A 12,207-nucleotide genomic window follows, 5' to 3' on the forward strand; every position below is an offset into this window, starting at 1 on the left:
TATTTTATTTTAGCTTTACTTTAAGTCTAAAATTTAGCTATAGATAATAAAATTAGCTATAAAAGTACTTCTTTTTAGCTATAGAGGCGCTAAATTCTAGCTATAGAAGTGCCTATTTTAAGTGCTTAATTTAGTAACTAATTCTAACTATAGATATTTAATTTTAGCTTTACTTTAAGTCTAAAATATTAGCTATAGATATTAAAATTTAGTTATAGATAATAAAATTAGCTATAAAAGTACTTTTTTTTAGCTATAGAAGCGCTAAATTCTAGCTATAGAAGCGCTTATTTTAAGTACTTAATTTAGTAACTAATTCTTACTATAGATATCTAATTTTAGTTTTACTTTAAGTTTAAAATATTAGCTATAGATATTAAAATTAGCTATAAAAGCGCTTTTTTTTTTAGCTATAGAGGTACTAAATTCTAGCTATAGAAGCGCCTATTTTAAGTACTTAATTAAGTAACTAATTCTAACTATAAGTATCTAATTTTAGCTTTACTTTAAGTCTAAAATTTAGCTATAAATATTAAAATCTAGCTATAAGTGCTAAATTCTAGCTATATATAGTCTATACTAGTAGTAAGCGTAGTAATTACGTAAAGAACTTTAAAATTTAGCTCTAAACTTCTTTACTCTATAACTTTATAACGTAAGTAGCTATTAATAAGCTAAGTAAAGTATTAAATTTATATAGTTATTCTATATAAAATAGTCTACTTAGATTTTATCTAGGCTCTTAAGTAGTAGAGTTTAAAAGTTTTAGAGCTACTACTTTAGAGCTACTTTCTATTTCTTATTAGTACTTATTACCTTTACTAAAAATTACTTAAGTCTAGTAGCTTTAAAATATTCTCTTAGATAGGCTAAATAGCTAGTATAAGTACTTTAGAGCTATACACTAAGTCTATTAGTATTTCTATTACTTCTATTTCTATTATTTCTATTTCTAATATTTCTATTACTATTATCTCTATTATCTCTATTATATATATAGCTAGTATAAAATCTTTTATTATTTTCTATTTTAGTTTTACTTTTAAAAAGCTTATTAGTAAGATATATAAGCTTTTTAGTAGTTATAGTTTCTTATCTATAAGAAAAAAAAACTAAAAAAAGTATTCTATTAAAAACTATTCTATTAATAATCTTACTAATAAGATACTACTAATTATCTACTATATTATTTTCTATAACTAGGTATATAAAGTAAAAGAAATAATAAATCTATTTCTCTTTCTAGCTTTATAGAAAGCTATACTCTAGTAAAAATATATTCTAGCTAGAATACTTTATAAAAGTAATAAAAGCTAAAATAGTAAGAATATAGTATTTATAAATTATCTTATATAGTAAGAAACTCTTTATTAGATAGTAGCTCTAATAAACTACTATAACTTATATTTAGAGCTAGATTATAAGCTTATTAGTTATACTATTAATATCTATATAAAGAAGTAATAATCTATAAACTTATAGAATAGTTAGTATATTATAGTTATTAAAGAATAGATACTATAAGGCCTAGTATAGTATTTCTATTACTACTATATTATATAGTTCTTAACTACTATATAAACTTCTTAGAAGTATATAAATATATATAGTTATAGTTAAGTATTAGTACTAATAGTAATATATACTAAATATCTTAAAATCTTAAAATCTTCTAGCTATTCTAAGATAATAGCTAGGTATTTTTTAATATCTTTTTACTAAATAGAGTCTATAAAATTAAGTATAAGGTACTAACTATCTTTATATACTTTAATTATCTAATTTTTATAAAACTCTTATATATCTAGAGCTAGAATATTAAGTTATATATTACTATAAGACTATACTAATATATTTAGAGCTAGAATATTAAACTAGAAGTAGCTATAAAGGCTATGTTAACGCGTATATAGTAACTATAAGTGCGAGAGCAAGAGACTTCGTCTTCCCGCTAGCCTAGCACTCTTCTCTTGCGTCTTAATCTACTTATATCTCTTTGCGCATTATCCGCCGCCGTTGCCTTAGCGCTGCGAACATCGCCGACGGAAGCGAAGAAGGCGCACGAGGGAAAGCCGCGTCGGCGATGCGGCGACGTCGGGTTCTTCTACTCGCAGCCGCGGGATCGGGGCAGAGAATTGTCGAAGAGAGCGACGCAGAAGAGAGGGGACGCAAGCTCGGCGGTGGTGAAAGAAGCTAGTTTACGCCTGTTTTCGAAGCGGTCGTCGAGGTGCTAGTAGACGAGCTGTGGTGGGTTGTCGCGGAGCAGGTAACGTCGCTGGGCTAGATAACGAGGTTCGTTTGGGGCGCGACGGTGACTGAGGAGCATATCGCGACGACAGAAGAAGGAAGGCAAGGGCGGGAGGAGACGTGGCTGATGCTGGTAGTAGACAGGCCGAGGAGCCGGGCCCTGACGACGACGACGCGCTGGATGAGATATAGCGATCAGTTCACGTACCGCCGCGTTGGATTTGAAAGAGGCAGAGGAAATGCGCAAGATCTGGATAGTGCGTCCGGGGAGCTACTTTAGCACGAAGAATCCGCCGTTTTCCACGTCGACGACATTGACTTCCTTAAGCCCTTCTGAATCCGGTGCCTTCTCTTTGCCGAGCGCCCACTCCAACGTTCGCGAAACATCCGTAACGATAGCCCACAACAGCCCTCGATACCTCAGCGGCGAGTTGTGTGTCGCAATCCAGTACTTAGCATCCGTCTGCCTTTGCAATTCCAACCCCGTCGCAACGCCGAACGTGGTCTGCCAGTTGAATGTCCAGCTCTCTTTGAGCCCGTGGAGGAGGGCAAGCACCTTAAACTCCGGCGTGGACCGACGCAAAAGAGTCTGCAGAGACTCCTGGGAGGTGCGCATGCCGTGCGGGGAGTACAATATCGCTTCGTGTACATCCGGTGAAGGCGTGTAAATGATTGCGCTGGCGAAGTTGAGCTCGTGGTGGCCGCGGGCGCGGAACACGGTTAGCCAGGTTGGTAACGGGCTACCTGGATGCAGCGATGTCCAGTCGCCGTCGAAGATACCCGGCTCGAGGTCGCTAGTAGTGATGATGTTGTCGAAGTGGTTCCATCCGCGTATGATGGCGCCTGCTTCCGTTGTCGCAAACACGGGTATGCTTGACGCGAAGGTTAGCAGTGTCGGCTTGTGCAGGTGGTCGTCGTAGTGGAAGCGGACGAAGATCGCATCGATCGGTGAAGCATCTTGAGTGATGGGTGCTGCGGTAGGAAGGATCCCGGCGTCTGCGGCTGCAGCTTCGACGTCGCGCGCGATGCCTTCTACATCGCTGCCGTTATTGACAGCAGGTGGAGGCGACAGGCTGAAGCTTGCTAGCCATATCCCCAATAGGTTGACAGGACCGTTGAACCATGGGTCATGTACGATGTGGTAGTATGCTTTTCCGCTGGTAATCCGCTCTTCTGCGGGTCGTGGGAGGGAAAGAAGCCATGAATTGTCTCCGTTCAAGGATGTGAATATCGGTCGCAACTGCTGCTGGCCGACTGCTGCGTTGCAAATCTGCGTCTTAAGTGCGATAGCACGGTCGTTCGCCATAGCAGTCGTGAGTTATTCCAAAGCCGCAGTGAAGTACGAGAGTAGAGGGAGTGGATTAAGCACATACGTCATGTCTGACGTGAGATTCAAGGTCACTAAAGTGCGATTTAGCCTTGTACGAATGCTATCCAATAGACCGCGAGACGCGGTTCGCCTGACGAGGGGTAGTTACGCCCGTGTGACCATGTCGCCCGTAGGCTACATCACACGATCGAACCAGATAAGACCGCCTTTCACGTCGCCTTCGAGGCCTATACCGACCGCGACAACCTTCCCGACATCTATTCGAATCTCGCCTCGAATGGTACTATACAGCTTCCCCTCCCACACGCCGTGCATCTCTACCGCGAACGTGTTTCCGCTGAGGTGTACGAACGTAAGCATGTACGGAAAGCATCGATCTGTGCAATCCGCAGCAAGCATGCCGTCCTTCATCTCGACTGCGAGGCTCTTGTATCCAACGTTATGGTAAGTACCGACTATCATGTCAAGAGGTACGTCAAGCGGTTGCGCATCTTCCACCTTCGTCCAATCCGGCTTCTCCGCCTCCTCCGCATCGTCCATGGCCTGGAGGTTCTTGAAGAACGCGCTCCAATCGACGCGGTCCTCGTCGCGTACGCCGAGAACATCATCCAGTAAAGTGAACTTCAAAATGTCGTTGACGTACATAGCGGTATCAGAGTTCCCGAAGATGACGAGGCCCCAATCAGACTTGGGGAGGAAGCAGACCATCGCTTTGAAACCTGGCACCGAACCGTAGTGGCCGATGACCGTGTGTCCGCGATAGCTCGTGCGGGATAGGCCGAGGGTGTAGAGCTCGTCGCTCTTGTAGGGTATGGCCCATTTGTCGTCGCCGAGGAGATCGAAGCTGCGGGGCGTGGCGAGCGCTTTGTGGCTGTCTTCGGACAGGATTGGGTCACTTTTGATGAGCGCGCGGATGTATTTCGCGTAGTCGCCTGCGCTGCTGAAGATGCACCCTGCGCCGTGGCCTTCTGGTGCTGGCGGATAGTGAGGGAGTGCGACGTAAGACTCGGATTCGCTGTTCCAGTAGTATGGCCTTGCGCGTCGATCGGTGTCGCTGTTGGCGTGGATATCGGGTACGTCGTGGAATGTATTGGTCATGCCGAGTGGCTTCCAGAGCTTGGTCCGGATAAAGTCGGTGTAGGACATGCCAGTCACAGTTTCGATGAGGTGCACAGCAACACTGAACATGATGTTGCAGTAGATGTGCTCGGTACGAAGTAGTTTGACGAATTCGAGATTGCGCAGATTGCGGGTCAAGGACTTCGCATTGTCGGGATGTTTGGCGCGCGCGCTGAGGTAGGACTCATCGTGAGTTGCGATGCCACTCCGGTGACTCAGAATATCTTCAATGGTGACTTGCTCCGTGAGATAAGGGTCGGGAAGAACGAAGTCGTCGGGAAGAATCTTTGACACGGGTGTTGTCCATCGTACGTCTGGGTACTTCTCATCATCTACGAGAACAGCCACGGCCGCCGCAGTGGTACACTTGGAAGTGCTTGCGATGTCGAACAGGGTGTCTGTAGTCGCTTCGGTGTCGGGCAGTTCCGAATAGCCATACGCCTGAGTGGTGTGAGTGATGCGCAATAGTTCTTGTCAAGAGGCCTAGATACCCTGGAGTGGATGTCATCGCCTTGTACAACTGCGAGCGAAAGACCGGGGACGTGAAATTCATTTATCGTCTCTAGTACGAGCTTCTCGAATGTGGGAGTCTTGTAAGCCATGGTGTGGATCAAATTCTATACTTTGTGCATTCGAAGGCCGCTCAGTATATATGTTACTACGATACACCGGTTCATAGTTAGCGTGGAGGCTGTTGACACGCTGAGCCACGCGTACTCTGGGTCAGAATGATTCATCTGCACTATCTCGAATCTATTCCGAATATGGCACGATTTGATAATCCATAGCGTGCCGTTAGAAGCGGAAGGCGTGATGTGAGTCAAGGCGCGGTCGAATCAGGCCGGCGACAGTTCCGTCATCCGCGTATATCGAGCCAATCAGCTGGTAGCGCCTGGAGATCCTCGCTCAATCGGTATGTGGTGGTGCATTCTGGGTATGGAAAGAGCGCCCGTTACACTACTCCTTTTGACAGGAACGGAAGCCACACTTGATCCAATTGTATCATGCATGCGTCTACATCTCGCGGCTACAAGAAGTTGCCGCTCGAGAAGCGATCGCCAATACCCTTTGACTTGCTGAGCATCTCGCGCTTCTGCTTGTGGTTGAGCGAGCCGCTCACAGCCATGTCTTTCTCATAGTCGAAGGCGCGCTTGCTAGGATCGTCCTCCTTCTCCTTGCCGGTGCCCTTGTCTTGATGTTGCTCGACCAGACTCTTGCCGCGTGTAGCATCGATCTTCTCGCGCATCTTGCGTGCCCTCCTCTCCTCCTCCTTGTTCCGCTTTGACTCCGAAGTGGCAGGCGCGGAATTGGTGGGCGCGGTTATGCCCAAGGCCTCGTCTTGCAACCGCTTGAGCTTTTGCTCTGGTGTCTCGGTCCATGCGCTGCTCATGCCTCCTGTGCCTCCAGCGCCCTTGCCTGTATTGAACTTGCGTGCGCGCATCTTTGTGGGGTCCATTCTAGCGGCGAGGTCGTCCTGCGTCGGGGGCAGTGTCATCCATTCGTCGCGCTGTGCCTTCTTCGGCGCATCGGTGAATTGCGGTTCCGTGTCGAATGCCGATTTCCCCATGGCGTTATCGAAGCCTGAAGACGCTCCGCCAGCTGGTGGCGGCGCGGGCCCAAAGTCATCGTCGCTGCTGTCGGAGTCGCTGTCTGGGGGGTTGGGCGGCCGCTCATTGAGAGGCGCTGGCGGTGGAGCAGGCCCGACTATGCGCGCAGGCTTCGAGGATGGGGGAGGCGCAGGACCGACGTCGCTGTCCACGCTACTGGATCGTGATGTCGCGTCTGGTGGTGGTGAAGGCCCCGCTGTGCGCGCAGGTGAGGATGCGGAAGGTGGAGGTGCTGGGCCGATGACTCGTCTGCGCTTGTCGCCGGAGTCTGGACTCGATGCGCGATCATCGTCGTCGTCGCGACTGCGCTTGGAGAGGTGCGGCGGCATCGTGGGTCCTATTGAAGGCATCGTGGGTTGTGTGAGGTGTGAATGGAAAGATGTTTCTGGCTGCGCGCCGAGTGACGTTCTTTGGAGCTTGGACCTTCACCAACGGCGCGGCACATGCGGCGATCTGCGAACTGCGCCATGAGCTCCGGAGACGCGCCATCCTTGCCAGCCTGTGCCAACCCTCGTGGGCGCCTTTCACCCTCTCGACTAACTACACGCCCGTCGCATACACCCTCGGTTGCCGCGCTATCCGCCCGGACGCACGCCTAACTCGCCTTCGCGTAGGCAGCACCAACCCGTACCGCATACCATCACCGAAACCCCCGCGCCGAGTCGAACACACCCACGATCCACAACATCCCAAAGACCAGATATTAGACATCGCGCAATTACCCACAGCTACCAGATGTGCGCCTGAAGCAATGCCCTGCGCAGAACGAGCCTGATGAGCTCAGATTCGGAAGAGAGCCACTCCAGCGCTCACAACGACCATGGAGACGAGATAGACGCCAGGGAAGGCGCGGTGGGCGCTTTTGATGCACAAGAAGATGAATCTGAGGGAAGCGCGACCGAGCGACGAAGCTTGGACGAAGACGAGAGCGAAGATGTTCAGTCGGTAGACAACGGCATCGAGGGCTTGACGTTTGCCAGGACACGGCGGAGAAGCCCCCAGGAAGAGACGCATGATTCAGCATCGGTGCTGTCCATACGACCGACTATAGAGGTGGCAGGCAGCCCTGCCTCGACGGACATACCCGACGACACCCCTTCGGTTCAGGTATGCAGTATGGCAGATCCACATGGGAATCCTCTGACCAAGATAGGGTTCCGGTATTTCCTCACCCACGAGCAGCGTGCCCGTGTCGCACAACTCGCTGCGCCCTCATAGACCGACATCGCTGCAGCCATTCGAACGCCGCTTCTCGTCCCGCCTATCTCCATCGCCTGGACCAACACCGCGCGGCCAGTCACCTGCCTTCCTATCGCCGCACTCGCGACAATCCTCCGTATCGAGCAATCTCGTCTTCCAACAACTCTCTGATGACGGATCCGAGACACCTCAGGCGCCGTGGGAAGTTGTGCGATGGACTAGGTTGAAGAAGATTACTGGACAAGTATTCTCTGAGATTGGCAAGCGCAACTTCGGCAGGCCCACATGCTTACATGTGACCGTCTCGTTAGCGATAGGAACTTCCAAGGGCTTCATCCTCATCTTCGACTACCAGCAGGTCCTCAAATCCATTATTGGACCGGGTACCAAGGCTGTCGAATGCGGTGCCATCACTTCGCTAGCCATCGCTGCTGATCACTCGGCCATTGCAGGGGGGCATGCGACAGGTCACATCTTCACCTGGGAGTTGGCGAAGCCGGCTAAGCCGTTCTTGCACGTCCCGCCTCTGGAAAGGGCGTCTCTGGAGGACAACAAGTCAGATGGCCATGTCTCGGGCGTAGCCATTCTGCATCTGGGATTCCTCGGCACCCGGCGCACAGCGCTCGTCTCCGCAGATGACGCAGGCATGGCCTTCTCCCATCTGGCGACACGTGGGCTAGGGGCAATCGCGCGGACGGTCAAGACAACGCGGATCTTGGGGCGATATCCATTGTCGGCAAAGTCACTGGAGAAACCTCGGAAACCAAGTTCTGTGCTGGCCTTCGCACCCCTGCCATTAGGCAACGTTGAGCAGCCAACCGACAATATGGGTCTGACCGCACTGCTAACACCCTATCTGTTAGTCATTGTCTCGACTACTCCGGTTGCACAGACCCAGCACAAAGCGCCCCGACCCAAGGATGTGGAAGCGCACAGCGCGTTAAGCGGGTGTTTGGCTTGGTTTCCGGCTGTCAAGCTGAAGAGTTCCTCCGACGGTTCCGAGAACGCGATATCCAAAACAAAGCTCGTGTACTGTTGGTCTAACGTCCTGACCATACTCGAAGTCGACTCCATCCTGCCGCCCCCGTCGGAAAGAGAAAAGCCTGTTGAGCTTCGCTTCAGACCTCGGAGTCGCTGGAAGGCGGAAGAAGCTATTGTTGCTGTTCAGTGGCTGAGTCGATCGGTTCTCAGCGTGCTTACCATCAGTCAGCGCCTCATGATCTTGGAAGACAACACCCTTCGCGTGACAGACTCATTCGATTTGCTGCAAAAGCACATCTACCACTCGGACCTTTTCTCACGCCAGCTCAAGCCGGTCGTTGAGCAGCTTAATGAAGAAGACGCGTCGCTACATGGTGTCGTGGCAGATGCATTCTACATGAGTTTTCGGGCGTACAAGGGTCGGCTGTTCCTCCTGGGTTTCAACGACTGCTCCATCGGCACTCTCTCAAACTGGGCTGACCGCCTGCTGGCCTTGATGGAGGATGGCGACTACATTGCCGCTATCGGTCTCGCGACTTCGTACTACCTCGGGGATGCGGACAAGCTCACCGTCGGACTGCCCGACGATGACAAAGCACGCCATGCGCTTGTACAGCCAAAGCTGCTCGAGATGATTACGGCCTCATTGAAGTATTCCTTCTCAAGACAGGACGACCTCGATCGCGATGCGCAGGAGCGTCGAGCGAAAGAGCTTGCTGAGGTGGTCTTCACAGGCTTGCTATGCATGGAGGAATATGACTTCTTGTTCGAAGACGTTTACGATACCTACGAAGAGGCGTCAGCAGAGAAGGCCTTCTTTGAGACCCTCGAGCCATACATACAAGATGACGAGATCACCGCAGTACCGCCGAACGTCTTGAAGGACCTCATCACGTTCTATGCCTCGGCCAATCGCTCCGCCCAGCTCGAAGAGATGATCTGCCGGCTCAGCACTGATACGATGGATTTGAACCAAGTCACCATGCTCTGTCAACAATACGTACTGTACGACGCGCTGATCTACGTGTGGACAAGGGCTATCGGCGACTACATCACGCCACTCACCAACATCCTTGAACTTATCAAGCTCGTAGATTTCGATGTAGATGAGACGGGGAACATCTATCTCACTGCCGCGAAGAAGATCTTTCCCTACCTAGCGTACACCTTCACCGGGCGAGTGTACCCTGGCGGCGCTTTCATGGAGGATGACAAAGCGTATAGTGCCAAGAAGGACATGTATCGATTCCTGTTCTCAGGGAAGAACCTGGAATGGCCACCAGGCTCAGGCGAAGTCATCCTGACACAATCTGACGGCAGCCCAGAGCCTCCATTTCCGTATCTGCAGCTCGTCTTGGACTTTGACGCTTCGAGCTTCATGAGCATGCTGAACGAGGCCTTTGAGGATAGCTTCTTGAATGGCGAGCAAGATGCACCAAACGGAGCCCAGCTCAACGGCACGCACAAAGGGTCTGCTCTCACTCCCACTCGCCAGTCCATCATAAACTACCTTTTTGGGATAATGAACACGGACAACTTCGACCCGGAGGATATCATCTACTTCTACATGTTCGTCGCGCGCAATCTGCCGAAATATCCGCAACACATCATGCTTCCGGGGACGTCGCTGCATCAGGTTCTCATTGGTCTCTGCAACTACCCCACGGATACGATCAAAGAAGACTGCCAGCTCTCAGTCGAGTATTTGCTTTCCATTTACCACCCACCCAGTCCACAGAGTCTCGTGCCGCTGTTCGAGAAGGCTGGCTTTCACCGCGTGCTCAAGTCTGTGTATCGGGGCGCACACCAATACGCCAAGCTGCTCGAAACATACCTTGACGACGAAGAAGACGAAGAGGCAGTGTTTGGATGTATTGCTGACATCTTTCGGCCAAGCAAAGGTGTTAATAAGAAGCAGCTGAACGAGGTCAAGACGGTCATCGTCAGTCGCGCTGCAGACTTGGCTGCGATCGACGCCTCGCAAACTGCAGTGACACTGAAGCAATATGCGCCCGACCTGCTGGAGCCAGTTCTCGGCACTATCGAAGCCGGAAGCGATTCCCAATACCGCTATCTACAAGCTTTAATCGAACCAGAGCAAGCTGCGACAGGCAGTGTTGCGCCCATCGATGAGAACCTGCCTTCTGGATTCATCGAGAACTATGTGCAGCTCATGTGTACTTACAACAGCGCGCATGTGGCAGACTTCGTCAGCTCGTTGAAGTCCAGCGACCTCCGATTGGATCCTGTTCTGCCCGCGCTGGAGAAGAGCGGTGTCATTGACGGTGCGGTCATTTTAATGGCTCGAGATGGCCTAGTCCAGGGAGCCATGGACCGACTAGTGACGCATCTTGGTACGCTTCAGACTGCCTTGATCGGCCTCATCGGAGCCGCATCAGAAACGCCGGATGTGGCCAACACCGAGGAAGCAGTCCACGATCTTCTTGAAGACATTCAGAAGTACATCAAGGTTGGCATATGGCTATGTCAAGGACAGACACAATCGAAAGAGCCGAGACCAGAGTCGACAATCGACAGACGGAAGTCCGCATACGGAGAGGTTCGTGAAGGAGATCTCGCGCCGGACGAACTGTTATGGCTTGAGCTTGTCGACACGTCCGTACGGCTCATCAGAGATACATCCAGCGCCGTTGCTGACCATGATGCTTCCATCACATCAACGGGCGTTGACCCAGCCGATACCGTCGACACCGCACGCATCGTATCCACTCTCCGCTCCTCAATCCAACTCACCTTTTCCGCCCTCCTCACATCCACCACCATCCCACCCACACGAAAGACCACCCAATCCCACTCCACTCCAGACGCCACAACCCGCCCACCCATTCGCCCCACCACATCCCGCGCCCAATCCAACCCCTCCTTCCTCCGCATCCTCCGCTGCTTCCTCACCCGCGCAACACACACCTACTCGCCCTCGCTCTCAGACCTGCGCTCCGTCCTCTCAGAGATCTTCGCAGCCTACACCTTCGAAGAAACCATCCTCAGCCTCGCAAACCGCTTCCTCGACAAAGAGTCCTTCGAGCACGTCCACGAGATCACCGAGCTGCGGAAGCGCGGGTGGAGACCCCGCGGCCAGGTATGTGAGGGGTGTAAGAAGAGGGCTTGGGGGCCTGGTGCGGGGCCTGGTGTGTGGGAGGCTTGGGAGAAGAGGGAGGAGGGGAGGAGGAAGGTGAGGGATGAGGTGGTGAGTGGGGAGGGGGAGGGGAGTAAGAAGGCGAAGGGGAAGAGACCGAGTCAGGCGGATGTGTTGGATGATGGGGAGGAGGAGGGGGAGAGGGGGGAGGGGCTTGTGCTGTTTGCTTGTAGGCATTTGTGGCATCGGGGGTGTTTGGAGAAGGAGAGTGCGGAGGTGGAAGGTGGTGCGGAGGTGGAAGGTGGTGCGGAGGTGGGGAAGATGATGGGGAGGATGGGGTTGAAGTGTCCGCTTTGTTGAGTGAATGATGAGGTAGAAGTGTATGTATAGTAGTAATTTATGGTTCGTTTCATTGCGATTCTTACATACATCTCGCACTCAGGTCGCGCGATCATGTCTTCACTACGACACGAGTCCCGGATCTAAACCGATTCGATGTGGTATGACGCCTACAAAGCACGTTGTGGCCCGAGAGAGGCAAGGCAAGAGTACGTTAGCATGCGACATGCGTCTTGCATTCTGTGTTTGACTCGACTAATGTACAATGTAGCCTTGACGCTGTTGCT

General features: G+C 50.7%; 4 protein-coding genes across 4 annotated transcripts; 1 reads left to right on the forward strand and 3 right to left on the reverse strand.

The window, feature by feature from the left end:
• Positions 1-2,518: 2,518 nt before the first annotated feature.
• On the reverse strand, positions 2,519-3,625 carry J4E87_009849 (uncharacterized protein; the record flags this gene model as incomplete). The annotated part of the gene is made up of 2 exons (XM_049381423.1): positions 2,519-3,404; positions 3,621-3,625. 2 exons carry the CDS (start codon positions 3,623-3,625, stop codon positions 2,519-2,521), a joined length of 891 nt encoding a protein of 296 aa, XP_049228751.1.
• A 126-nt stretch (positions 3,626-3,751) lies between these two features.
• J4E87_009850 (uncharacterized protein) lies at positions 3,752-5,298 on the reverse strand (the record flags this gene model as incomplete). The annotated part of the gene is made up of 2 exons (XM_049381424.1): positions 3,752-5,137; positions 5,188-5,298. The coding sequence occupies 2 exons, from the start codon at positions 5,296-5,298 to the stop codon at positions 3,752-3,754; spliced, it is 1,497 nt and encodes a 498-aa protein (XP_049228752.1).
• Positions 5,299-5,723: 425 nt separating this feature from the next.
• Positions 5,724-6,653, reverse strand: J4E87_009851 (uncharacterized protein; the record flags this gene model as incomplete). The annotated part of the gene is made up of 1 exon (XM_049381425.1): positions 5,724-6,653. The coding sequence occupies one exon, from the start codon at positions 6,651-6,653 to the stop codon at positions 5,724-5,726; it is 930 nt and encodes a 309-aa protein (XP_049228753.1).
• Positions 6,654-7,077: 424 nt separating this feature from the next.
• J4E87_009852 (uncharacterized protein) lies at positions 7,078-11,941 on the forward strand (the record flags this gene model as incomplete). Its single annotated transcript, XM_049381426.1, has 2 exons — positions 7,078-7,410; positions 7,457-11,941. 2 exons carry the CDS (start codon positions 7,078-7,080, stop codon positions 11,939-11,941), a joined length of 4,818 nt encoding a protein of 1,605 aa, XP_049228754.1.
• Between the last annotated feature and the right edge of the window lie 266 nt (positions 11,942-12,207).

This window comes from Alternaria ethzedia (assembly GCF_023757985.1).
Source record: "Alternaria ethzedia strain BMP 0044 chromosome Unknown scaffold_40, whole genome shotgun sequence".
NCBI classification, from domain to species: domain Eukaryota; kingdom Fungi; phylum Ascomycota; class Dothideomycetes; order Pleosporales; family Pleosporaceae; genus Alternaria; species Alternaria ethzedia.